The sequence below is a fragment of the Rhinoraja longicauda genome, chromosome 8 (genome assembly GCF_053455715.1).
Source record: "Rhinoraja longicauda isolate Sanriku21f chromosome 8, sRhiLon1.1, whole genome shotgun sequence".
Classification (NCBI taxonomy): domain Eukaryota; kingdom Metazoa; phylum Chordata; class Chondrichthyes; order Rajiformes; family Arhynchobatidae; genus Rhinoraja; species Rhinoraja longicauda.
The window spans coordinates 46,277,971-46,303,683 of NC_135960.1; the positions used below are offsets into that span (position 1 = coordinate 46,277,971).

Below are 25,713 nucleotides of genomic sequence, written 5' to 3' on the forward strand. Positions count from 1 at the left end.
CACTCTTTGATGCACACTACTATAGACAATAGGTGCAGGAGTAGGCCATTCGGCCCTTCGAGCCAGCACCGCCATTCAATGTGATCATGGCTGATATTTCTCAATCAGTACCCCGTTCCTGCCTTCTCCCCATACCCCCTGAGTCCTCTATCCTTAAGAGCTCTATCTAGCTCTCTCTTGAAAGCATTCAGAGAATTTGCCTCACTGCCTACTGAGGCAGAGAATTCCACAGATTTACAACTCTCTGACTGAAAAGGTTTTTCCTCATCTCTGTTCTAAATGGCCTTCTTAAACTGTGACCCCTGGTTCTGGACTCCCCCAACATTGGGAACATGTTTCCTGCCTCGAACGTGTCCAACCCCTTAATAATCTTATATGTTTCAATAAGATCCCCTCTCATCCGTCTAAATTCCAGTGTATACAAGCCGAGTCACCCCAGTCTTTCAACATACGACAGTCCCGCCATTCCTGGAATTAACCTAGTAAACCTCCACTGCACGCCCTCAATAGCAAGAATGTCCTTTCTCAAATTTGGAGACCAAAACTGCACACAGTACTCCAGGTGCCGTCTCACCAGGGCCCTGTACAACTGCAGAAGGGCCTCTTTGCTCCTATACTCAACTCCTCTTGTTATGAAGGCCAACATTCCATTGGCTTTCTTCACTGCCTGCTGTACCTGCATGCTTCCTTTCGGTGCTGATGCACTAGGACACCCAGATCTCGTTGTACGTCCCCTTTTCCTAACTTGACACCATTTAGATAATAATCTGCCTTCCTATTCTTACCACCAAAGTGGATAACCTCACACTTATCCACATTAAACTGCATCTGCCATGCATCCGCCCACTCACACAACCTGTCCAAGTCACCCTGCAACCTCATAGCATCTTCCTCACAGTTCACACCCAGCTTTGTGTTATCTGCAAATTTGCTAATGTTACTTTTAATCACTTCCTCCAAGTCATTAATGTATATTGTACATTATCATTGTCTATCAAGTCTAGCCACCCATCCTGACTAAAAGTTGGAAATATAATTTAACAGCTGAGACAGATGGGTCAAACAGTATCCCTGCTGAAATTGTGCCGTTTAATGCCTGCAATTCCCTATAGCATCCTTCTCAAGGACAATTGATGGATAGGCAACCACTCCACTGCTGCCCTTGGCAGCGATTGCAACCTCCACTTAAGTGGCTCTTGCCCGATCCCCAGCCATTGCAACGCTGCGTGCAGAGCTCGCACAACCTATGTGGCCCTTGGCCGATCCCCACGGGTTGCAACGCGCTGCATGCATTGCAACACCTGCGAGAGATAACCACATATGAGGTTATTCAGATCAGTCTGAAGAAGGGTCTCGACCCGAAATGTCACCCATTCCTTCTACTCCCGAGATGCTGCCCGACCTGCTGAGTTACTCCAGCATTTTGTGAATAAATCGTTTTGTACCAGCATCTGCAGTTGTTTTCTTATACCACATATGAGGTGTTTGCGCAGTAATCAACCAGAACCAGTCATGTGGTCCGTGCCCTGACCCTATTGCTTGCACGGCGCTGCGTGCATTGCAACACTGTCAGTCACGTGGCCCGTGCCCCATATATATCCCTGTGGGTTGCACCGCTGCTGCGGGCAGAGTGGCCGCATCCACCTGCTCCGACAATCCCACGGCGCCCGCCCCCGCGTGGTGTGTGTGGGGTGGGGGGGGGGCGAGGCCACTTCACCTGCACGGCGCTCGGTGACGTGTGCGCGCCCCCGGCGGCCGCGAGCGCTGGCAGTTGGCGGAGTCGGGCGGGCGGACGGAGGGAGACTGTGGCATCGAGTGCCGTCTCTATTTGTAAGTAGTTCCACCTTCTCTCCCCTCCACTCACTATTTTCCCCGGCGCTAACGTGCACGCTATTCTTCAGGAGAGCGACCCGGGGCCGTTGCTCGGCGGTCACTGAGGGGTGTCGGTGTCGGTGTCGGTTCCGCTCCCTGCCCGGGGCTGTGAGCAAAGCCACGGGCCGAGCAGTGGTTTATGCTTCTGCAGACAATTGGACATGGACATGCACACGCTGCAAACTAGAGCAAAACACAAAGTGCCGGCGTCTGAAGAAGGGTCTCGACCCGAAACGGCACCTCTTCCTTCTCTCCACTGATGCAGCCTGTCCCGCTGAGTTACTCCAGCATTTTGTGCTGGAGGAAGTGAGATCCTGATACTATTTTCTTATATCTGATGATAAAGGGCTGGTGGGGGACTTAGTAAACTATAGGAATAATATTTTTGACAGATTGGTGTTTTCTACAAATTGATTCTGTGAAATACATAAATAATTTTGGAGATTCAGTATTTTTGAATATTCCGTTACCATTTTATATCTCTGCTCTTTGGAACCTCAAGGTACGTGTCATAGTCAAAAAAAAATTATTATGTAGGACTGAAAACCAATGTGTTCGTGTTTCTGGGCTTTTGCTACAAAACTTTGCAGAAGAGGAATGGGAATGTTTGCATTTGGAAGAACTGTGATGTTGAATGTGTTGTTTGTCACACTGATAGACACTCGGGACTCCTGTCATCTTAAGGGAGAATCCCAGCTTGATATGAGTGAAGAGCAAATACATATTTGCATCACGTGGAATTAGTTCCAATGTAAATGTTTTCTGATTGGTTCTGATAAGTAGTTTTCAGTTAAAAACATTAAGTAAAAGGAATGGTTTTTTTTTCACTTCATCCTTGGAACTGAAATTAAATATGTTGCTGCTTTTGGCTAAATATGGGAATCATTTTTGTACCTTGAGTTATGAAGCTGAATTTTCATGAGTAGTAACCTTTCTGACTGGCTTACATTGATGTCAGTTAACAGTTGCTGGTGTTACTTTGAGGCAAAATATTTTTAGTTCTCAAAGTATTTAGGGATTAGGAAAATAAATAAAATTGCTTTACTGTGTTTTTATTTCAGAATTTGCCATATGTTCACATTCAACAATAAACATGTCCAATCACTCAGTGCTACGATTAAAATGAATCTTGTGGCTGAAATAAAAATGTAGCATTGGGTCAGAATCTGCTGTCAGCAGAAACCTGCCCATGTTACTGACCAAGGGTTAAGTACATATCTACCTGTTCCTGTGCTTCATGGTTGGCCCAAACCTCAATAGAAAGTCTAAGGTCTTGTACAACATGCCTTTCATGGCAAGATGGTGAGGTGGAAACATCTGCTCATGAAGCAGCTGGAAGAAATGACAACTGGCTAAGCCAAAGTTCCTTGCCTAGCTAACATCAAAACTATTCTAGATCAGACAATTTAAAAATGATTAAACTCAAGAATTTAAACAATTGAGTACACTGGGCACAAACATCTCAATTGTTAAATTATGAAAAAAATGCTTTTGTCCTTTGCCACTGTTTCTCACCATTCAAATGAGTGAAGTTAACATGGTTCAACTCCACAGATTTTCCAAAGTCAGCGCAGTCGGGAAATTTCCTGTAAAAGTGGCCAGCAAGATCATGACCTGTTGTGTTCACAAAGGAATCATAAACATTGTGGTAATTTAGTCCCCACAAAATTTGACCCAGTGGAATTATCTTTGCTTGATATGTGTTCTGTAAATGTTAAGTTAAAACTTCATCAGAGATCTAATTTTTGTTTACTTTGCATTCAAATTATTGATTCGAAATGTAAACGATATGCACAGAAATTTTATGTATAGGAAGAAAACTGCAGATGCTGGTTTAAATCGAAGGTAGACACAAAATGCTGGAGTAACTCAGCGGGTCAGGCAGCATCTCGGGATAGAAGGAATGGGTGACGTTTCAGGTCGTGACCCTTCTTCAGACTGACATTTTTATTTGAAAGTAAATGGAAGCATGTGAATACCTTCAATCTTTGCTAAACTACCTAAGTTTAAAATTGTCTGCCTCCTTTCCTCTCACTTCGTCAATGGCTGCCATTCTGTTTTGCATTTGTCTGAAAGTTAAGTGTTAACTTTAGTGTTTCAAACTTGGGTGGCCAAGTGTTAAGCTACCATGTGCTGTGTTTTAAATAAAGTGAAATAGCAAAGACTTGGAGCAAGTTGCACATATTCTCAATGAATCTTCTGTGTTTGAAGCAGGACTGCATGGAACAGCTTGATTATGCTCACTAAGATTGACATGCATTGTACACAGCCATATAATTTTTAATCGGGTTACTGATGCAAAACCAGGTCTTCGCAGTTTCTGCCAAATCTGTTTTAACTTAATTTAAGAGGCATTTTGGAACATTCCTTTTTCAGATTAACTACTTGTACTGGCTCACCTGTGACTCCCATCATCTTCCTTGAAATGAAGTACTATCTCCCTTCTCCCCCTGCCCCATAATCCGACATCCCTTAAAACTACCCACTTTTGCCCGACACTTTGCCAAGTCTCTCCACAGATGCTTTGTGACTTACATTTCCTGTTTTGTTTTTGATGCCCTACTTCTCTACAATCCCACTCTCCAGAATACTCTTCCATTAATGTATCAGTGCACAGTGCTCTTAGCAGTGAGAGGTGTCCTGTATTTAGATAATAAGTTGGCTTCCCCGTAGACAATCTATACAGGATACCATTTAGCATTGTTTAAAGACTGTTCAGCCCAGTCATCAACTGAATGACCCGGGAAAGGATTTGTCTCAGGTTTCCCCCAAAGAAACAATAACCAAGATTTTGCAGTATGGAAGCTATTGGTAGTGTAGAATCAGAATGAGGTATTAAATGAGTACTTTACATAAATCTTTGCCAAGGAGGATTTAGCCAAACTATGATAATATGAACCATAAGACGTAGGAGCAGAATTAGGCCATTCAGACCATCATGTCTGCTCCACTATTCGTTCATACCTATCTGCTATTTTCCCCTCCCAACCCCATTTTCTGCCTTCTTCCCATAATCTTTAACACATTCTTACTAATCAAGAACCTACTAATCTCTGCTGTAGAACTACCTTTAATTTGCGCTCCACAGCGCCTGTGGCAATGAATTCCACAGATTCACCACCCTGTGAAAAATCCTCTCCGTATCCACTCTATCTAGGCCTTTCATTATTTGTTAGGTTTCAATGAGACCCCCCCCCCCCAATCCAACTGGAGGCTGCGATGGATGAATAAATAAAGTGGGACTAAAAGGTCCCAAATAAACTAGTCCATATGGAATACATTCTAGGTTACCAAGAGAAGTTGGGGCAGAACTAGATGAGGTGCTGGTAACAATGTACTAATTTTCTTGCTCAAGCAATCAAGGGTAAACGCACCAATAGTTTCAGAGAAAGGGAAATACACGTCGGTCAATGACAAGAGTAAAGCATGCTGAGATTTGATTAAAATGTGAAAGATAATGAAGGATTTAGATATTCAGAGTAATAGAGAATGTTTCCTGTTGCCTAGCTTCGACAGCCTGTGGGCACTGAATTATGATTGGCAGAACAACCAGAAGCACCACAAAGAAAACTTTATGCAATGTGAGGTGAGGATTTGGAACACACCGTGATAAAGTGGTTTTCTTCAAAAGTGAATTGAATGAATATTTAAAGTGGATAAAGTTGCAACAAAAACAGAGCAAGTGTGTGGACAGTTACCTGGACTAAATTGATGAGCTCATGCAGATTTAAATTCTCCTGTGCCATGTTCTATGAAGGAATGGTACAAAGAAAATTGAATAGAAAATACAATTGTGCTTAACTGCCACATCAAAGTAGAGATTATAAAGTTCCAAAACCAGCAGAGGAACAGAGATTGTTTCAGAATAATGTAGTTGACAATACAGCACCAAAGCAAAGGCATTAGATCTGTGGAGCTTTGCCCCATTGGGAAGCAGCTGTTGTTTTTGTATTTTCACATCCTTTGCCACAAGAGACAAGAATGAAGCAATGGAAAGATTAACATTCTGACAGGTTATGATATGAATTCTCCATTCATGGTCACAGTAGCTCTTTATTGGGTAAAAACAGCAAGCAGCAGGAAGATTTTATAGGCTCCCACAATCTTTTCTCACAATTGCCATTCACAAATCTCCTTTAGGACTTGAACCAGAATTTATACTTGTGTTTGTGTCAAGGCAAGTCAAATTTATTGTCATATGCACAAGAACTGTGAGGTACAGGTACAATGTAAAGCTTGTTTGCAGCAGAACGTAGACTCAGCATACAGAACATAAATTATACAAGACAGTGGAAAGAAAAAAGATATACAAAATAAGACAGTCTTCTTCTTTCGTGTCCATCATCTATGTTTCAAATGTTACATCACTGTCATCGTCCGTCTGAAAATGACGCAAGCTTCCGGCGACAATCATTGGGAGCCATCACTTGTACAATAGATGATGGTGGCAGCAGAATTAGCTCAGGACACTTCCAGTTTCCAGCCCCGGGATGTGGACGCTTCTACTGTGGAGCCAACATGACAGTGCAAAGATGTAATTAGAAATGAGTCCATGGTGGTGTTAGTGGTGTTCCGTTGCTGAAGTAGGTTTAGGCTTGTGCGTGATGGTTCAAAGTTCATTTACATTTTATTACGGGCTCGGTGGCGCAGCGGTAAAGTTGCTGCCTTACAGCAAATGCGGCGCCGGAGACTCGGGTTCGATCCTGACTACGGTTACTGTCTGTATGGAGTTTGTGCGTTCTCCCCGTGACCTGCGTGGGTTTTCTCCGAGATCTTCGGTTTCCTCCCACACTCCAAATATGTACAGGTTTGCAGGTTAATTGATTTGGCAAATGTATAAATTGTCCCTAGTGTGTGTAGGATAGTGTTAATGTGCAGGGATCGCTGGGTGGCGCGGACTCGGTGGGCCGAAGGGCCTGTTTCCGCGCTGTATCTCTAAATCTTTAAAAAGAAATCTAAAATTTTATGTAGTAGCCTAGTCCTCTCAGATGTCATTTCATTGTCTTGCTAGCTACAAGATAAGAGCACTTACAGGCAGTTGCAACAATTTCCAGTATTGGCATGTATTCCAGTCATGCATTTCTCTTTTCAAACTTAATGCAAAAGTTTTAAAAAATCAGTTGCTGTTAATGCCTTGCTAATAGGTGAAAAGTATTCAGGTGGGCTGTAAAAAGATCAGTTCTGCTTATTGTTCCTTTCCACAAGTCTGCAGGATTCCTGTCCTCTTTCCAATGCTAACAAAACCTTGCCTACAGCTTCATGCTACCTTTCCTGTAATCCTAGTACCTCCACATTCATCCTATGTTTCCCTCACCCATGTAATTTAGCCAACCACTAGCTTTCTCAAGTTCCTACATGCACTGATACCTTCATCTGCAGGCTGTCCATGGGTAATGAAAGAGTCAATTTTTATTGTTTTGAAGTAGATTTTGGTCAGGTCAGAAAATACACAAAAATTACTAGATACGTTAACCATACATCCACAGTAATGTAATAAGCGGTATCAAAACACATAATACAGATACGAAAAAGAACAATTCCTAAAAGTGGCTAGAGAGAGGAAATCAGTTCCTCTGTACAAAGGAACAAATGAATGTTGTCCTTTTGAATTTAAGAATATTATGGGAGCTAGTTCACATGTGCAAGTGTCTATAAGTTGGACATTTATAACCCGGGGAAGACCTGTGTTCAGATAGAGTGGGGCGGTCTTCACATTCCAGCAACACTCTCTCACATACGAGAGCCCAGCTGTCTTGTTCACTTTGTTTTCGATGCTGCTCCCCAGTGGTCCCAAGTGCCTTAATGATCATATCATGGAAACCTTTGTAAGGTGAATCAAAAAAAATTCAGTGCATTTTCTTTTTTAATTTTTTTGTAATACTGAATTTTGTGAAGTAATTTTGCACATCATTAATCTTTTCCTTCTTTATATAGGTTTTTTTTATCGTAAGGAGGAAACCCAAACAAGCAATACCACACTTGACCATGGTGACACTTGTCCAAACTCTGGCGGATCATGTCGATGATGTTAATTGCTGTGCCTTTTCCTCCACTTGTCTGGCTTCCTGTTCGCTGGACAAATCAATCCGTCTTTATTCACTGAAGGATTTCTCAGAGCTTCCTTTCTCACCACTAAAAGGCCACAGCTATGGTGTACATTCCTGTTGCTTTAGCTCTTGTGGGAACTTTTTAGCTTCAAGTTCAACTGATGGGACAACTGTGTTATGGAATCCCCAGTGTGGAGAAAAGTTGGCTATATTGAACCAGCCTAGTGAAAGTCCAGTACGGGTTTGTAAATTCTCCCCCGACACCAATTATTTGGTATCTGGTGCTGCCGATGGGACTGTGGCATTATGGGATGTTCGCAGGAAGAAACTACGCAGGTGGGTTGGATACTGAGTGCTTTTTAGTTCAAATATTTGCATGCAGTGTCTCAAAACTTACTTTGATCCAAGCTTTATGCTTTTTCATTATGTTATAATGAATAATAACAAAATTGTTTCATTTAATTTAAAGAAAGTAGAACTCAATATTGATGCATTGTAGGCTTGTTTTCTTTTGGCATCTTTCAGATATGAGTAACACTGATTTTTTAAAAGATTATAATTGTCTTGTATAACCTCAAATTGCCAAATAATCTCATTTTGTAAATACATTTCAAAATGCAATCACCTTTTCATGATTTTGCCTGCTACACGTGTATAATTCCCCTTTTAATGCCATCCAGTCTGGCAGTTTGTGTGTGAAACAACAATTATATAGTGGAGGTAAATTCTTATCTTCATACTTGGGGCACCCTCCTTTCTATTGTACGGCGTCACAATCAAAATAAATAGGATAGACTCAAAACAAATGTGGCATCTTTAAACTAGGCATCATTGAGAAACTATGGGCTCAGCAACAACAGCTTAATTGCAATCTGTAATGTTGTTATATGAATCATCCTGCACTCTCAATATTGACTCTTAAGCAGAGGACTGACCTCAGCCCAAAGAATGTAGAAGGGTTGTTTGGAGTGGAACCAAGCATTCCTGAGAATGCGGTGCCACCCTGATGAATTTGCAACATGATACCAGATGAATGTGAAACAACAAAACAGCATGCATTAAATCTACATGATTCCACATCCAGTAGATTAGATCATAGCTGTGCCATCCCGCCCCATCTTGCTGTGAGCAGGTAAACAGCTAATGAGAAGAGGTGACTCACAGTCCTTAATGAGGTCAGGGTACAGTAAGTGAGTGCTAGAGATAAGACCAACAAGCATTCATCAATCGGATTCAATAAGTAATTAGACAATCCATCTTGGCTTCTTCCACAGTCCCCAATAACACATAAGCCACACTTTGTTTCATCGTGATATCCAGAAATGGCTGTTTGCACTGGACCCAAGACAAAGTCAAGTCAAGTCAAGTCAAGTCAATTTTATTTGTATAGCACATTTAAAAACAACCCACGTTGACCAAAGTGCTGTACATCTGATTAGGTTCCAATGGAAAAAAAAAATGAAACGTACAGTATACAAAGGGGTCAAACAGTATTAAGGCTACCGTACTGAAGATTTATGTTGTAGAATAACCTGCACTTGCTGCTCCAAAATGACTGCAACACTAGATCTGCCTGTCAATGTGGAAAATTGGCTATGAATATTCACAAAAAAGGAAGGCAAATCAAATCGATCTAATTACAGCCCAAAGCGTCTACTCTTAATCATCAGCTATGTGATTGAAGGTGCTCATTGACAGCTATCAAGTAACACACATCGGTAACCTGTGCACTGAAGCTCCATTTCACTCTGACTCCTCATCTCCAGATCCTATGTTCACCCTGCTGTCGGAAAGATGCCCATTGAGCTGGAAAAAGTGCAGAGAAAATATACGAGAAAGTTGCCAGTACTAAAGGTCCAGAGCTGTAGGTAGAGTTTGAGCAAGCTAGGACATTATTCCTTGGAGCACAGGAGGCTGAGGGACGATCTTAGGGAGATGTATGAAATGTTGAGGGAATACCCTGAGTAAGGGAAACAAGAATAAGAGAGCATGGTTTTAAGGTGAGGGGAAAGATTTAATAAGAATTCAAGGGACAACTTTTGTTACCCAAAAGATGGTAGATATTTGGAAAGAGTTGCCTCAGGAGGTAGTTGAGGAAGGTACAATAACAGTATTTAAAAGACATTTTGACAGGTACATGGAAAGGAAAGGTTTAGGTGCATATGGGGCAAATTGGACTAGTTTCAATGGGGCATCTTGATTAGAATGGATGAGTTGGACTAGAGGGCCTGTTTCTGTGCTGTATAACTCTGACTTCATTACTATATTCAAATGTGAACCAAAGAGCTGGCTTCCAGAGACTTCATCAGGGTGACTCTTCTTGATATCTGAGATTGGAATCAAAGGGTAAACATCCCAGTGATTGGAGTTGTACCTTGTCCAAAAACATAGTGGTGGTGTTTTTTGAAAGTCAATCACTCAGTCACAGGACATTAGTGAGATTTTCTTCTCAGGACTCTGTGTGATGAAAGGTGTTTGATATGTTAGAGCAAATTAGCGGTTTACCTCCTGACACCACCATCTACCAGGATAAACCAGGAGTGTGATGCAATTTTCCCCACTCCTGCATGGGAATAGCTTCAATAACTATTATGTGAATTTTGCTTATTTACTTTTTTCACTATTGTTGTCAAAATTGTGAATACATTGTGCCAAATTTAAACTTTTTACAGCTTTGGATTTTTCCAAATTTTATGCCTCTTCCTCTTTCCCCATTTCTCTTCTCTGGGCCTGATGCTTGTTCCAAAAAAATGGCTGCAATTTACCCTACCACTGGATCTTAATCCAGTCAGACTTCTGTCTTTCAGATTCCAAATATCATTGACCATTACTTTTATTTATTTACTGGTACTGCTCCAGTTGAGTATAAAATTACACACAATCTTAACCTTTTGTAAAAATTGTTAGTGTAAGTTGTGGGGAAAGTTCTAAAGTGAATTGTTAATTAACTTTAGGACCAGCAGTGTCGAGGATGGATCAATAATTGCCTGTGACTTTTCTCCTTGTGGTAACTACTTTATTACTGGCTCAACCTCTGGGGAGCTGACTGTTTGGGATTGCCAAATGAAGTGCCTTCTTAATGTGAAGACAGCTCATGACTTGGGAGTTACTTGTTGTGAGTTTTCAACTCAGCCAATCAAAGGTGCGTTTTATTTGATGAAATATTCAGAAAATTATTTTTTAAATGGGCAAATATGTATTGACATGAAATTATTAACTAGCTCATATTTTGTTTATTATTGAAGAAAAGTACAAAGATGTATTATGTTTCTAAAATGTAGGCTGGTGAAAGGAGTGCCACGTGGTTCAATGATTGAATTAAATAATGGGACTAGGGTTTTACAGAGTCTGAAGAGGCAATGTGTTTTTAAATATATATATAATTTAATAAATGCATTACAAAAAGGTTCAAACTGTTTGTAAGCAGACAGCCACACAGCTTCAGTCACCATGGTTCTATCCTGATCTTCAGCGAATGTGGGGAGACTGGTGTACAGGAAAAGTTAGTAATGAAGTGGATTGCTGGCATAGACTCATAGGGCCAAAATGGCCTCCTCCTTATGTCATAACAAAGTATGGTATGTAAAGAGGGTGAATCACCAGGCCTGGATAATACATTTAGGAAGTGCAACGTGGGAAGGAGTCAATATAAATGAAAGGATATGGACGGTATGAAAGAACAAAGTAAATAGGAGAACCGTGATGTTGTCAAGGAAGGTGGGCATTTTTTAAAAAGAAAGCTACATTTAAAAATAATATTTCCAAATTAAGCTGGAAAGAGTGCAAAGAAAATTTGAGGATGTTGCCAGGACTTAAGGACCTAAGCTATAGGGAGAGGTTGAGCAGGCTAGGACTTTATTCCTTGGAGCACAGGAGGCTGAGGTGTGATTATATAAAATCATGAGGGGGATAGATAGGATAAATGCACATAGTCTTTTTACCCAGGGATGGGGAATCAAGAACCAGGGGACATAGGTATAAGGTGAGAGGGGAAAGACTTAATTGGAACCTGAGGGACAAATTTTTCACACGGAGGTTGGTGGGTTACATGCAGTGAGTTGCCAGAGGAGGTGGTTGTGGTAGGTACTATAACAACATTTTAAAGGTATTTTGACAGGTTAATGGATAGGAACGGTTTAGAGGGATATGGGCCAAACGTGGGCAGATGGGACTAGTGTAGATGGGACATCTTGGTGGGCATGGTCAAGTTGGGCCAAAAGGCCTGGTTCCGTGCTGTATGACTCTGGCTGTTCATGGACAAATTATAGAGGGCACATTAAGTTGTTTTCCAGGCAGGAGACTGAAGAAGTAAAACTAATGTTGGAGTAAAAGTAAAATCTCTTTTCATGTAATTTTCTTTTGGGCATAGGCACACCTTCAAGTTTTGGAAGATGTGTTAATTAATTAAAATGAACATTCATTTTGTGCAAATTATAGACTACCAAAAAAAACAACCTTTGGCCTGTTCTTTCTAAATATCAATTAGAAGCAGGAACTGTACCTCATTATATATTTCCTCTCTGAAGTCAAGTACAGATGGTATCAGTGAAATGTTCATAACTCAGAGATCAAACCTTGGATCACAGATTTCATGGCAGTTTCTAGAAATTAGTTCCATTTACTCACTGAAACAAAGTGTTCAGTGGAAATTAGTGACATTAAAGGAAAGAATTGATGGGGGATTTGGTAAATAATTGTGATAGTCTAATAATAGCTAAATAGAGATTACTTACATATTAAATGCACATTTTTTGTCCAATGTTACAAAGGGAATGTTTTTTGAAATATTTTAAACATGGTTGAGAGTCAAATTGTTATTGTTTTATTATTCAAATTTCTTCTAATTTAGTTGATTAAAAAGTATTTTGCTCTGTATGGTGGCACAGATGGTTCAAGATTGCAGGGCTTTCTGATGGCTTCTTGTGGGCAGGACAACAGAATCGTCTTTTGGATTTTATCAAATGCAGGTAAATTGATTAGAATATTTCAAATCTTGACTAATGTGCTCCTTGTTTTTTTTTATCAGATTTAATCTGATTGAATTAGAATCGCACAAAATACCATTCATGGTGACTTGCATAGTGTATTATAGGTATCAGTTGATGTCTTCAAACAACTGTTAGCATTTCCAATTATCTTGTGGGGGCAGGAAGGAGTGGACTTAATATCTTCTAATTTTGTCTTCTGATGTAGTTTCTCCATGTTCTTAATACAATGAATAATGGAGCCTTTTATAATTTAAGTGACCATACATATATTGTTCATATAAAACAACACGCATTCCATAGGGTTCAAAATTAGATGAACAATTTATATTTGGTAATTAATTTTAACTGGAGTGGAATCACAGATGGTATGATTGGTTCATTGTTCCAGGCTAGTGAGCAAATAATATCCAGTAAAATTCTAATTCTTGATCACAACACGATGACTCCTTTGCAAGATGAGGACCATTTCAGTTGGAAAATTGCTCTTGTGATAAACCTGTTCAAAAAGGGAGACAGCCAAAACAATGGGAAACTATAGCATGCTTAGCCTGAATTTGCTTGGTGGAATGATGGTAGAATCAATTATTAGGGAATTAGTAGCAGCATATTTGGAAAATTATATTCTAAGCAGAGTTAACGTAGCTTCATGAAGAGGGTGTGTCTGCCAAATTGAAGTTTTCTTTTGATGAAGTCTCAAAATGGATAGAGGAGTTTGCAAATGCCTGGTGGTCCAAACAGATGGTGCCTCAAAAGGTTAAGTCACGGGATTGGAGCCTATTATGTTGGATGTAATATCTTGTAATGACGGGATTAGCAACAGGCAGAAATGGACAAGTAGGAATAAGGGGGTAACTTTCAGTTTTGGCAACCTGTGATAGTCATTGAGAGGCACAATGCTGGGACCGTAGATCTTTGCAATATATGTTAGTGACTTGAAGAAAGGAAGTAAATGTATAGTAGCCAAATTTGTGGAAGACTCGCAAGTAAGTGGGAAGGAAAGATGTGAGGAAAATACAAACAGTGTAACAGGAATATTGATCGGTTAAGTGAGAGAGCAAAATTTGGCAAATAGAGAATAATATGAAGTTTATTTTGGGAGAAACCGTTTTATTTAAATGAAGAAAAACTTCGAAACTGCAGAACAATGGAATTTGGGGATTCTTGTGTGCAAAATGCAGAAAGCCCGCAAAACAATGCAGCAATAACAAAGTAGGCTAATATAATATTGGTCTTAAATGGAACATTATCTTACAATGTCTGTGCCAAGCATGATGCCAAAACCAACTCTTATCTGCCTGCACATAATCCATATCCCTCTATTCCTTTTTGGGTGTTAGCGGTTATGGCGAGAAAGCAGGATAATGTTAGGAGGGAGAGACAGATCAGCCATGATTGAATGGCGGAGACTTGAGGGGCTGAATGGCCTAATTCTGCTCCTATCACTTATTCATGTGCCTATCCAAAAGTCTTTTAAATGACTTTATTTCAAGGATATAAAAGAATATAAGCAGGAAAATTAAAGAATATAAAAGCATGAAAGTCTTACCTGAGCTGCATTAGGCACTGATGATACCACACCAAGAGTATTGCAAACACTATTGGTCTCCTTATTATGGAAGGGTATTATTTCATTAGCGATGTTCAGAGAAGATTCATTAGGAATGGAGGGATGGTTCTGTGAGGAAAGATTAAACAGGTTGGACAGTACCCATTTGAGTTTAAATGAATGCGAGGCAATTTCATTAAAATATGAGATTCCTAGGAGACTGGATGGGGTAAATGCTGAGAGGATGTTTTCCTCCCAGTATCTCGGAATGAAGATACTGATTCCGATTAAGATTAAGATTAAGAATTTATTTTGTTAAAGGCTATTTCTTTGGAATTTGACAGAGTCCTCAGTTATATTTAAGGCTGAGATAGATTTCTAATCAGCAGGGGAATTGAGGGTTATGGGGAAAGCCAGGAATGTGGACTTGAGAAATATCAGATTTGTTGTAATCCCATTGAATAGGAAGACAGGGCTTTAGGATGAATGGTCTGAAACATAGAAAATAGTTGCAGGAGGAAGCCATTCGGCCCTTCGAGCCAGCACCGCCATTCATTGTGATCATGGCTGATCGTCCCCAATCCATAACCGGTGCCTGCCTTCCCCCCATATCCCTTGATTCCACTAGCCCCTAGAGCTTTATTTATCTCTCTTAAATCCATCCACTGAATTGGCCTCCACTGCCCTCTGTGGCAGAGAATTCCACAAATTCACAACACTCTGGGTGAAAAAGTTTTTTCTCACCTCAGTTTTAAGTTCTGTTCTTGTTCTTAATTATTTGTCTTGACTTCCTCCTCAACCCCCATAACAACCCTTGAAAATACCAAAAGGGCCAGTCGCAATGATAAATGGCCTCATGGACAAGTAAGAGTATGCACGATTCAATGACCTGTGAACGTTCCAGTCATGTTGATGTGAGTGAGTAGGTGGGTGGGGTGCTTTTGCTATTGTTATTATCAGGGTGGATAAGGTAATGAGTTCACCTGGAGCTTGAAGACTAGTATCCTTTTCTGGAAACTAACAAGACGCGGCACCATACAAAATGTGAAAATCTGAGCCCGTCAGAATGTGAATCTCAAATTGTCCGTTCATTCTGTTCACATCATTCCCATCTAGATGTACCTTTAATCCGACTTCCGAGATATTTCACCTGCCAAGGCTGTGTTCAATATTCGTGTTTTATTTTTGGGCTCTACGATTAATTTCAACATAATAGTATTGTCCTTCCCATCTCTTCTATTGTTCAATTGTCCTTTTATATACATTTCAGCAGTAAGTATGTTAGTGAACACCCACTGAAGCACATTAAGTAGCAAGATATTCTCTAATTGTACCTTTCACATTATCTTGTGATATCTCACATTTATAGGTTGTGAACTTAGAATGAAATACTCATTAAACCGTCATACGGCTCCTGTTCTTTCATGTTGTTTTTCATCTGATGGCCGTATCTTGGTGTCTGGGTGAGTGTGGCATGTTGAACTTCCCATTAATTAAGTTGTACTTATTCTGAATTTGTTTAAAAACAATTACAATGATGATTTTTTTAAAAGACACAAAGTGCTGGGTTGACTCAGCAGGTGAGGTGGCATTTCTGGATAACATGAATAGATAGCATTTCAGGTCAGGACCCTTCTTCACTTTATTCCATAGATGTTGCCTGACCCACTGAGTTACTCCAGCACTTTGTGTCTTTTTAAAAATATGTAAACCAGCAGTTCCTTGTATCTGCTATGATGCTATGAACATCAACATTTTTTAAATTATTATTTTTTAAAAGCTCAGTATTCCTTTGTTTTCTACCAAAGTGGATATCCTCTTTACCCTACGTGCCAAGTTATTGACTTTTCCATTTGCCCTTGATGCCTTTTTGCATTGTACACTATTCAGATTTATACCTGGTTTTGTGTTATCAGCAAATTTGAGACTTGTACATTTGGTCTCCTTAGCAAAATCTTTGGCATCAAATATGAAGGACAGGAACTAACACCATTTGCCAGCCATTCTGCTTTTTTGTACTTTTAATTACCTCAGACTGCAGTGCCAATTCCATGCACTTTAACTTTGTTGAGAATTGTTTTTTTAAAGTTTAGCTTGTTCTTTCTAGCAAAATATTTCAGTTCACATTTTACATTAAATCAGCATGAAGAAAGGTCCTGACCCATAGCATCGTCTGTCCATTTCCCTCCAGATGCTGGCTGACCTGCTGAGTTCCTCCTGCACTTTGCAGATGTTGGAATTCTGGGCAAAAAACAGTCCCTTGTGTCTCTGTCTTGTAATAAATTTTGTCTGCCAAGTGTCTATCGATTTTGTTGCTTTTAAAATGTCAGCAGTAAACTTTTAAGAGCTGAAATTCGAATATTGATGCTTCTGTACATCTCTCCAGTATGAAAAATAATCATTCACCATTACTGTTTTAATCTTTAGCAGTTCAAACCTTTTTTTTTCTTTCAAGGTCCGTTGACAAGTCTATTATAATTTGGGATTCTGTAAGTATGAGCCAAAAAGGGTTTCAGAGAATTTTAAATGTGGCAAGACTATTGAAAAGATTTTGAAATGCTAAAACATTTATTGTTAGCTTTTTATACCAAAAATCTACAGATATTTAAAAAACACTGCATTTTTCAGTTTGAAAACCTTTTGTTCAAAATGACAGAGTATTTACAGGTTTTATTTTAATTAGAGGTCTGTTTTATTTGTATTGGTATCTGCAATTGTATTTTTGGAGCCCACGATCATCGTAAGCAAATATCTGAAAGAAAATAAGATGCCTGTAATAACTATTGACATATTTTTCCCAGTGCAGACAAATTCAAGCTTTATGAAGAACTTCCTGTAGGATTTTACTGAATCTGTGATGGTTAATTAATCTCTAAAATTTCATTGCACCTTTGCTGAAAAAAAATCACTTTTTTCATTGTGCAGATTAGCGGAGTCCCTCTTCACACACTAACGCAACATAAAAGGTATGTTAAACAATTAGTTTTGTCCAAACTTAAGGCAGCGTGCGCCAGAACTAATGACCCTTCCTTGCGGCTGTCATTCTTCTACCGCCAAATAAAAGGCGTATGCTGCACATTATTCTGTATAAATTGGGATTTCAGATTTCTACACTGCAACAATGAAAGATGCATCATGTCATGTCGTTACTGTCCCATCCTCCATATTCCACTTCCCATCAAGCTAGGGATAAATACAGTCTTGCTGATGTTACCCATTCCAGAAGAACCCAAAATGATTAAACTGAAAAAATATTTAAATGCAGAGTCAGATTTATAAAACCTTAGCTCTGGAGCACACACAATTATATCTTGAGGCAAAATGTAATTGATGTAGGGATAAATCATTTCTAGCTAGACTGACTTGACAAAACAACACACACATCCAACATGCTATTTTTTAAATTTGTTACAAAGAAGTTTTAAGATTCCCAGAGTTTAAAACAAACCAGAAGTTTATTTAACTTCAATGGTTCTTACCTCCCACATTCAGGTAAGTTTATCATCTTGAGTTTATGAAACTAATACTATTTTATAGCTCCTTCAAGGCTGCGGATGATCATGACAAATTTTGATAACTCTTCAGGTATGTGACAGCTTGTGCATTTGCAAGATATCTTCCCTTAATTGCCACTGGTTCTATGGACAAAACAGTGAATATTTGGAGAATTGGATTAAAAAACACGCCAGGTAAGCACTATACTTTAAGAACTTAATTTTATGTATAAGTTAAGCCATAATATTTGCAAAAGAATTATTCCAATTATAGTAATTTCTTAGCAATGGGTAATGGAGTAAAAATTTAATGAAATGCTGTGCAGACCTTTTAAAATTAAAAAGTACATCATAAGTCAAATATTTGAAATGATTATCCTAACTATTCTTTTTTTGAAGATGATCATTTGGCAACAAAGCCTGGACACTCTGTACAGTACTGGTCAGAAGATGAGGTCCGTTCTTGGCTTTCAGCAGAAGACCTACAGGAATTAGTAGTTATTTTCAAGTCTAACAATATTGATGGACAAGAATTATTGAATCTTACAGAAAAAAACCTCGTGTCTGATCTGAAAATAGGTAAGAATTTAAAAGAGAAATATTTTGAAAACATTTTCCTAAATGGCTATGTTATATATTTAAAGTGAAACAATCATATTAAACTAATTTTGCTTTGAAATTAATTTGAATATCTGTGATTTTACAAGCAGCCAATGTATGCTGGAGGTGCAAACTGTACTTCAGCCTAATCTGAAGCTTCATAGTGTGGGTGGGAAAAAGATTGAGAATGATAATCACAAAGTTAAATGATGGAAAGCAGTGCATTTTAAGATGTGGGTCAGGGGTTTCGACTTTATAAAGATTATGCAGATTAATCTTCCCAAAGGTAGACACAAAATGCTGGAGTAACTCAGCGGGACAGGCAGCATCTCTGGAGAGAAGAAATGGGTGACGTTTCGGGCCGAGGCCCTTCTTCAGACCTTCCATTTAAACCAGCATCTGCAGTTCTTTCCTGCACATTAATCTTCCCAAATGTAGTTTCAGAAAATGCCATTAAATGCAATTACAGTTGTGTTAAATCCAAAACATCACATCAGAAACTAGTCTATAGAAGCTTTGTTGCATATTTGCCTTGTGAATTGTTTTGCAGAATCACTTGGACTGCGTAATAAAGCAATGCGGAAAATTGAAGAGCTTAAATCAAAAATAGAATCTACTTGTGTTGGTATACCAGATGAATTCCTCTGCCCAATAGCCAGAGACATTATGACTGATCCAGTGATTGCTTCAGGTACTTAAAGTTAATGTTAAATTAATTTGGATCATGCAATGGTGAGGAAAGAGAAAGTTGGGAAAAGAAGAGGGGGAGAGAGGAGAGTGTGAGGGGCCGGGGTGGGAGGGATTGTCTGGAAGTAGAGGGGTGAGGGAAAGAAGTAGAGGGGAAATTAGGGTAAGGGAAGAGCAAATGGGAAAGGATAAAATAAAGGGAGAGGGGAGGTTGGAAGAGGGGAGGATACAGATTTGCAAGGGAGGAACTGAGAAAAGGGGAGAAGGAGAGCAGGAGGTGGATGGGGAGGGCATTGTATAATTAAAAAGGGCAGGAGCAGGATTGGGATAGAGATAGGAGGGGGTAGAGAGAACTTTCAACATGTGGAATGCCCATTTTTTTTGGTCTTGGGGCCCTGGAGATTGCAGTTAATCATGAGCACTTTCAGAATCCGTGCAAGTCTGAACAATTGGTTCTCTTTTCATTACGCTTGGGAGTTGCATTGTTAGTAATGGTTGCAAATTTGATTAAATATTTTGTGAAGCAAAATGTCTGGCAGTCGAGAGAACATAGTAATTTTAGTAATGCTTATCACATTCAGGTAAACAAATCGTGGGAGAGTAAATTGATTGTTCGGTGACTTAAGGGGATCCCTTGTTCCAAAAAAAAGTTTGCATTCACTGAAACTTCAAAAAAATCTTTTCATGTAATAGATGGCTATTCGTATGAGAGAGAAGCCATTGAGAACTGGATTAATACTAAAAAGCGTACAAGTCCAATGACAAATACGCCTTTGGAGTCTACCTTAATAATACCCAACAGGACACTTAAAATGGCCATTGATCGCTGGATAGATGCCCAACAAGTACTACAAATGACAACACACCAAAAATAACAGAACGTTGGTTGGTAACACTGAATTTTTGACTATCCATATTGTATAAAATAGTGAGTACTGGAGACAGTCCAATACAGGTGGTTCTGCTATGCTGTTCCTCAATTCCAATTGAAAACACCATAATTTATGAATTAGGGAACACTATTTGAATTATGTGGACTGAATTAGTTTTAACATGATTTTATCGGGAACTAGAGAACTACTTATAAGTTACTTTGGAAATTGACAAGCAGAAAAAAAGGCTGTCTGGGGGGAAAACAGTCTAGAGAACAAAAAACATCCCATGTCATCTTCCCACAGTAATCAGACACCATTGTCCCTTAAGAACACAGCTGCTAGTTTCATGGCATGTGTTCATAGAAATTGACAAGCAATTGTTCTTGTGCAGATATATTCCATTAACATGCAGTCTTTTTTGGTGTGCAGTAACAACAAAAAACGTATAGCAATGAAAAAGACCTTAGTTTGTAATAATGCGGGAAAATAGAGTCTGAAACTCTTTAGCCCCTTTTCCTCATTGACAATTAATTTTATAAAAGTTTTCTTTAACAAGTTTTCCTAGGTGCACAATTATAGCAGAACTACTGGTATAGAAAAAATTAGCTTCATTTCTTTTGTAATTAAAGCTGATTAAATGTTTACATGCATCAATAATGATAATTGAATAAAGGGCTCAAAATTCTGAATTGATCTATGGACTTTAATTGGATGTTTTGTAAAAATTGTTGCTTTATTTTTGTGGGGATTAATCCTACAGTTGAATCGTAACAACAAATGGAAATATAATATAGTAGGAAAACCCTTTAAACTTAACTACACAATTGACAGCCAGCAATTATGGAACATGATTGCCACAATCTGATTAGAAAGCTCAAACTGACAAACTATTTCCTACAATCCTAGCCTTTCAAGCCAAAATTTATTCAATTGCTCAGGGTGAGGTGAATCTTTTTTATTAACCATTCAATTTCTTCAAAATAAGTAAAAGATACACCAAAATCATGAAGCAGAAATATTAGAATATGATTTTTATTTTTTTTCTTCAATGTGCCATATTTTAACCTGGGCTTTTAGTGAGGAACCAATCAGACAATACATGAAACAGTTTTTCTCTATTTGTAACAGTTGCAAAGGATACATGAATGATATTGGAAGGTCATTACAAAACTTAACCAACATTTCAAACTACTGCCTTCTACCCACAGTTAAGAAGCAGCAGCAGCAATGAAAATGTATGCATGTCATAATGAAACAGTTACACGTGTAGTGCAAAAAATAACTAGGTAAAATGTCTGCTTTTACAAATACTTAAGCAGGAACAAACTCAATAAATAAAGTTAGTACTTAAATTGATAACAAACCATTACATTTAAATTTACACTATTTGATTAACATGTTTTAATTTGATTAGTGTGCAACACTGATTACAAATGAGTACTTCATTTTAAGATTACATAAACCTTTCTGGAAGTGAAGGACTTGTAACTTGTTTCATTTCAAAGCTGGATCTCTTATAAAATTTACAAATGGCTGAGATAAAAACTGCATCAAATTTTAATAACCCTTGGTGCTGATTAACAATGATGATGAGGCATATTGTATATTAATCTAATTCATACTATATAAATACTTATAAATTACAGCAAAAGCACTTTAAGGCATTTTATAATTTGTACTTTCATAAAGTGCAGTTATTCTTTTGTTAAATGCTGTATTAAAATAATTCAGTGCAACAGCCAGCTGGGTTAAACCTTTTTTTTATATAACCAACATGCAATGTTGTTATGTAACAGTCAAACCTTGCTGATAAGCATCTTACTGACCAGTAACCAGGGCCAGCATACTCCACTAGTGAATAATAACGTAGAGGTGGGGGGGGGGGGGGGAAGGATAATTTCAGGTGATAATAATTGCTTGTGCTATTTGGTCCAATGGGTACATTTACACATTGGATTCTATAAATGACCGCTTTGGCTTGACAGAATTAATGTTACTTGAATGAACATCTCGAGCTACGTTAGATTGTGGTTTAGAAATACTCTCTTGTAAAGAATGCGGACCAGTCACCGATGTACTGGGTTCTTGAATGTTCTTGGTTGTTTGTCCCGGCTTGGAATGCATTCCATTGTGAAGTGTTCCAGCAGAGACTGGAGTTGGAAGTTTCATAGGATCGTGGTAGGGACTGATAGTTTTGGCAAGCTGCACCTCAGAGTGAATATTTTGACCACCAGTAATAGAGGTAGAATTTGCAACTAACGCATCCGCTGACTGTTCGTGCCAGGTACGAATCTGTTGACCGGTGGGCAGTTGTTGCTGGGATCTGACTCTTTTATCAATAACTCCCATAAATGGTGTAGTCCTTGGTCTATAATCTGTCCCACTCAAGTTTGAGTTGGATTTTTCTATTGTGCATTCCAAACTGTTTTTGACATGAGTATCAGATGTCTGCATTGGATCTGGAGTCGGCCCTCCAGGAATGCTACTAATTGGGGCAACACCGGTGGTTGAACTGGAAACTTTCATGACTGGTTCATGCATTGGTGTAGAAATGCAAGTCACAAATCCTTGATGGGTTGCATCCAGTTCTTTAACTCCTTGACTTGGATTTTCTGGAAAATTTGTTGTCTGCTGGGACTCTGTATGTATTATTTCTATTGGTATTCCTGTGTTTATAAAAACCTCAGTTGCTGTTTGTCCTTCATGCTTCTGCTGTACAGACTTAACCGAGGTCACTCTTTCTCCACAAGTTCCAGAATGATTTCCACTATTAATTGCAGGCTCCAGTTGTACATTTCTGTTGCCTGGCACAGGAATTGGAGGAAATTGTGTTGGGAGTGGAGTTTTGCTGCTAGATTGGTAACCTGTTGTTTTTCCTCCAGCTTGTACCAAATTCATATGCTGGTTTGTTTTCACAATTTGAGCTTGTTTAGGTGGTTGCATAACTATTCCTTGTTGTGAGAGTGGTTCTCGGAGATACTTGTGTGTCAATTTATTCTGAGGTGATGCCGGTCTTAATTTCTGAGAAACTATATCTTGGGGACACTTTTTAAATGTGTTTGGACATTGCTGAGGCCTTGATGAGATGGTCATGACTTCATTAGATGCACCAAGCTCGTCGAGTCCAACGTCAAGTGGCGCATTCTCAAGGTGCTGGCCTAACAATTCTTCTTCATTATCAGATTCATTGTTTTGCTGCGGTTGCTGAAATTGTTGTTTCTGCTGTTGTGCTCGTTGCACCTGTTTATATTCTTCTTCAATCCGTGCGAGAAGTCTCTTTATTTCTTGGTTACCCGGGCAAAGCTTCGCAGCCTCTTGCAGATCTGCAAGCGCTCCAGCAAATTGTCTAAGAAAAAAATATTCATTTTATCACTGGTATAGTAAATGACTGTTCCCAAACAGACAAGGAGTTTTCCTACTTTGGTTACAATTATGTCAACCACAAAAAATAGATTAATGCAAACGTCTATTTTTAGTTTAATTTTATTAGTGTGTTTGAAGACCATTTCAACAAGTTAAAGATTCTATTGCCAACAATGGACTGTACTTCTCACCTGCTGCTTCTTTTGGCTCTTCCTCTGGCATAGTAAGCTTCATATGATTTTGGCTTCAAATCCAGTGCTTTAGAAGCAAACTCCTCGGCCATTCCAAAGTCCTGTCAAAAAGAAGAAAAACATATGCAATCTTGATGACAATCATAATTACCTTGATAATGGAAAAAATACTTCCATGCAAATCCTCCACTAATGAAGGAGTTTGCAGGGGAAAATAGGTCCACCACCAATTTTCCATTGGTTCCAGAGCCTTGCTGTATTATCTGTTTTGGTCATACTGCTTACAGGCATCCTGGTTCATTCACTGAGGAGTTGCAGACATTAATCATCAGCAAACATCCCACTTTAATCTTATGATGAAAGGAAGGTTATTATTGAGGCAGTTGTAAAGATTGATCTTGGGGCACTACCCGAAGAACCTGAACAGTGATCGGGTTGGGCTAGGATGACCAACCCTCGACAACCAAAACTATCTTCCTTTATGAAAGGGATCGCTCCAATCATCGGGGTCTTATTCCTCAATGTCCAATTACTTCAGTTTTGCAAAGGCTATTCAATGCCGCACTCAATCTAATAATGCCTTGATTAACTCAGGTTTGGAATTCATCTCTTGTGCCTTTATTTGAACCCAGTTGCAACAAGGTTTTGAGCAGGTTATTCCTGACAAGATCCAAAATGGGCTTTCGTGAGTAGGTTATTGGTAAACTATCAACAACACCTTCCTTTACTGATGATTGGCAAGATGGAATTCATCCTGCTCTTTGTGAATGGAACATGCCCTGGCAATTGTCCATGTAGTCTGAAAATGCCAGTGTTGTAACTTGATGGAAGAGTATGGTTGGAGATATATCCAATTCTGGAAACACGTCATCAATATTACTCTGAAGAAGGATCTTGACCCGGAACGTCACCCATTCGTTCTCTCCAGAGATTCTGCCATTTTGTGTCTACCTTCATCAATATTACTGATGAGGGTTATTTGGTTAGATTGCATTTGCTGAAAATAGTTAATTTTATTACAGAGTGAAAATTGCCCACTGTGATGGTGAGAATTGCAGGAGGAAACCAAGATGCATGATCTATTTGGAACTTGTGCTCTCAGTTCATACATGCTGGGTCCTACTAATGATTGGATGGAGATGTTCTTGCAGCTTTCCCTTCCCTTTAGCTATTTGATTTTTCATCATTCACAAAAAGTTGTAATACTGCAGAGCTTCAATCTTATCTGATCTCTCAGTTACATGTGCCGTTGCACACACAATCTTCTGTTCCACTTCTGTTCCAGTTTTAAGGTTGGAATCTAATCTTTAGGTATATGCCTAGTGCTATTCAAGGCATGGCCTTCACAGCGAACCAGGCTTGATAGAAGACTGAATGATAATGCCAGGTGAGGAGGTTACAGACTGCATAGATGTGCATTTCTACTGCTGCTTTGAAATGCCAGATCTTCTCTGACTATCGCATTCAACATTGATGGTAGGAGTAATCTTGTTTAACAAAGCAACTTCAGTTGATGCCTTGTTTTTACTACCATCAGAACATATTTGGTACCTTCATCTTTTTCTTTGTAAAATTGCTGATAATGATCCACTGGCATAAATTTGAGTTTGAGATACAAGGAACTACAAATGCTGGTTTACAAAGAAAGTCAGTACTGAAGTAACTCAGCATGTCAGGTAATATCTCTGGAGAATGTGGATTGGTGACATTTTGAGTCAGGACCCTTTGGACTGATTGTGGGGGGGGGGGGGGGGGGGAGGGATGGGGTTGAGAGAAAGTTGGAAGAGAGATGGGACAAAGTCTGGCAAGTGATAAATGGATACAGTTGAGGTGGATTTTGATTGGCATATGTTTGGACACAGGCCAGAGATGAAAAGCCAAAATGTGTGAGATCAGGATAGAAGAGGTACAAGTTGTGAAGCCAGATGAAGGAATGGGGGTGAATCTAGGTGGGGCAGAGGGGGGATTGTTTGTAGGTTAGTTATCTAAAACTGCAGTTCAATGTTCATACTGTTTAGCTACCCAAGCTGAATATGAGGTGCTGTCCCTC

At 39.1% G+C, this 25,713-nt stretch overlaps 2 protein-coding genes across 8 annotated transcripts in view; one reads left to right on the top strand and one right to left on the bottom strand.

Moving 5' to 3' along the window:
• Positions 1-1,584: 1,584 nt before the first annotated feature.
• On the top strand, positions 1,585-20,782 carry wdsub1 (WD repeat, sterile alpha motif and U-box domain containing 1). 2 transcript variants are annotated; one of them, XM_078403838.1, is made up of 12 exons: positions 1,585-1,830; positions 5,380-5,458; positions 7,807-8,255; positions 10,874-11,061; positions 12,806-12,886; positions 15,823-15,916; positions 16,909-16,942; positions 17,379-17,419; positions 18,039-18,142; positions 18,347-18,526; positions 19,098-19,238; positions 19,928-20,782. In XM_078403838.1, the coding sequence occupies exons 2-12, from the start codon at positions 5,447-5,449 to the stop codon at positions 20,107-20,109; spliced, it is 1,506 nt and encodes a 501-aa protein (XP_078259964.1). In that variant the 5' UTR covers positions 1,585-1,830; positions 5,380-5,446; the 3' UTR covers positions 20,110-20,782. The 2 variants fall into 2 exon arrangements, with proteins under 2 accessions (XP_078259964.1, XP_078259965.1); XM_078403839.1 differs by lacking the exon at positions 5,380-5,458.
• A 375-nt stretch (positions 20,783-21,157) lies between these two features.
• The window catches only part of tanc1a (tetratricopeptide repeat, ankyrin repeat and coiled-coil containing 1a), a 92,721-nt gene continuing 88,165 nt past the window's right edge, over positions 21,158-25,713 (bottom strand). For all 6 annotated transcript variants that reach the window (XM_078403841.1, XM_078403842.1, XM_078403845.1 and 3 more), the window contains 2 exons: positions 23,664-23,764; positions 21,158-23,455 (listed from right to left, as the gene is read on the bottom strand). In XM_078403841.1, coding sequence (XP_078259967.1) covers positions 22,054-23,455; positions 23,664-23,764 — 1,503 coding nt within the window. In that variant the 3' untranslated portion in view covers positions 21,158-22,053. The remainder of the gene's footprint in view (positions 23,456-23,663; positions 23,765-25,713) is intronic.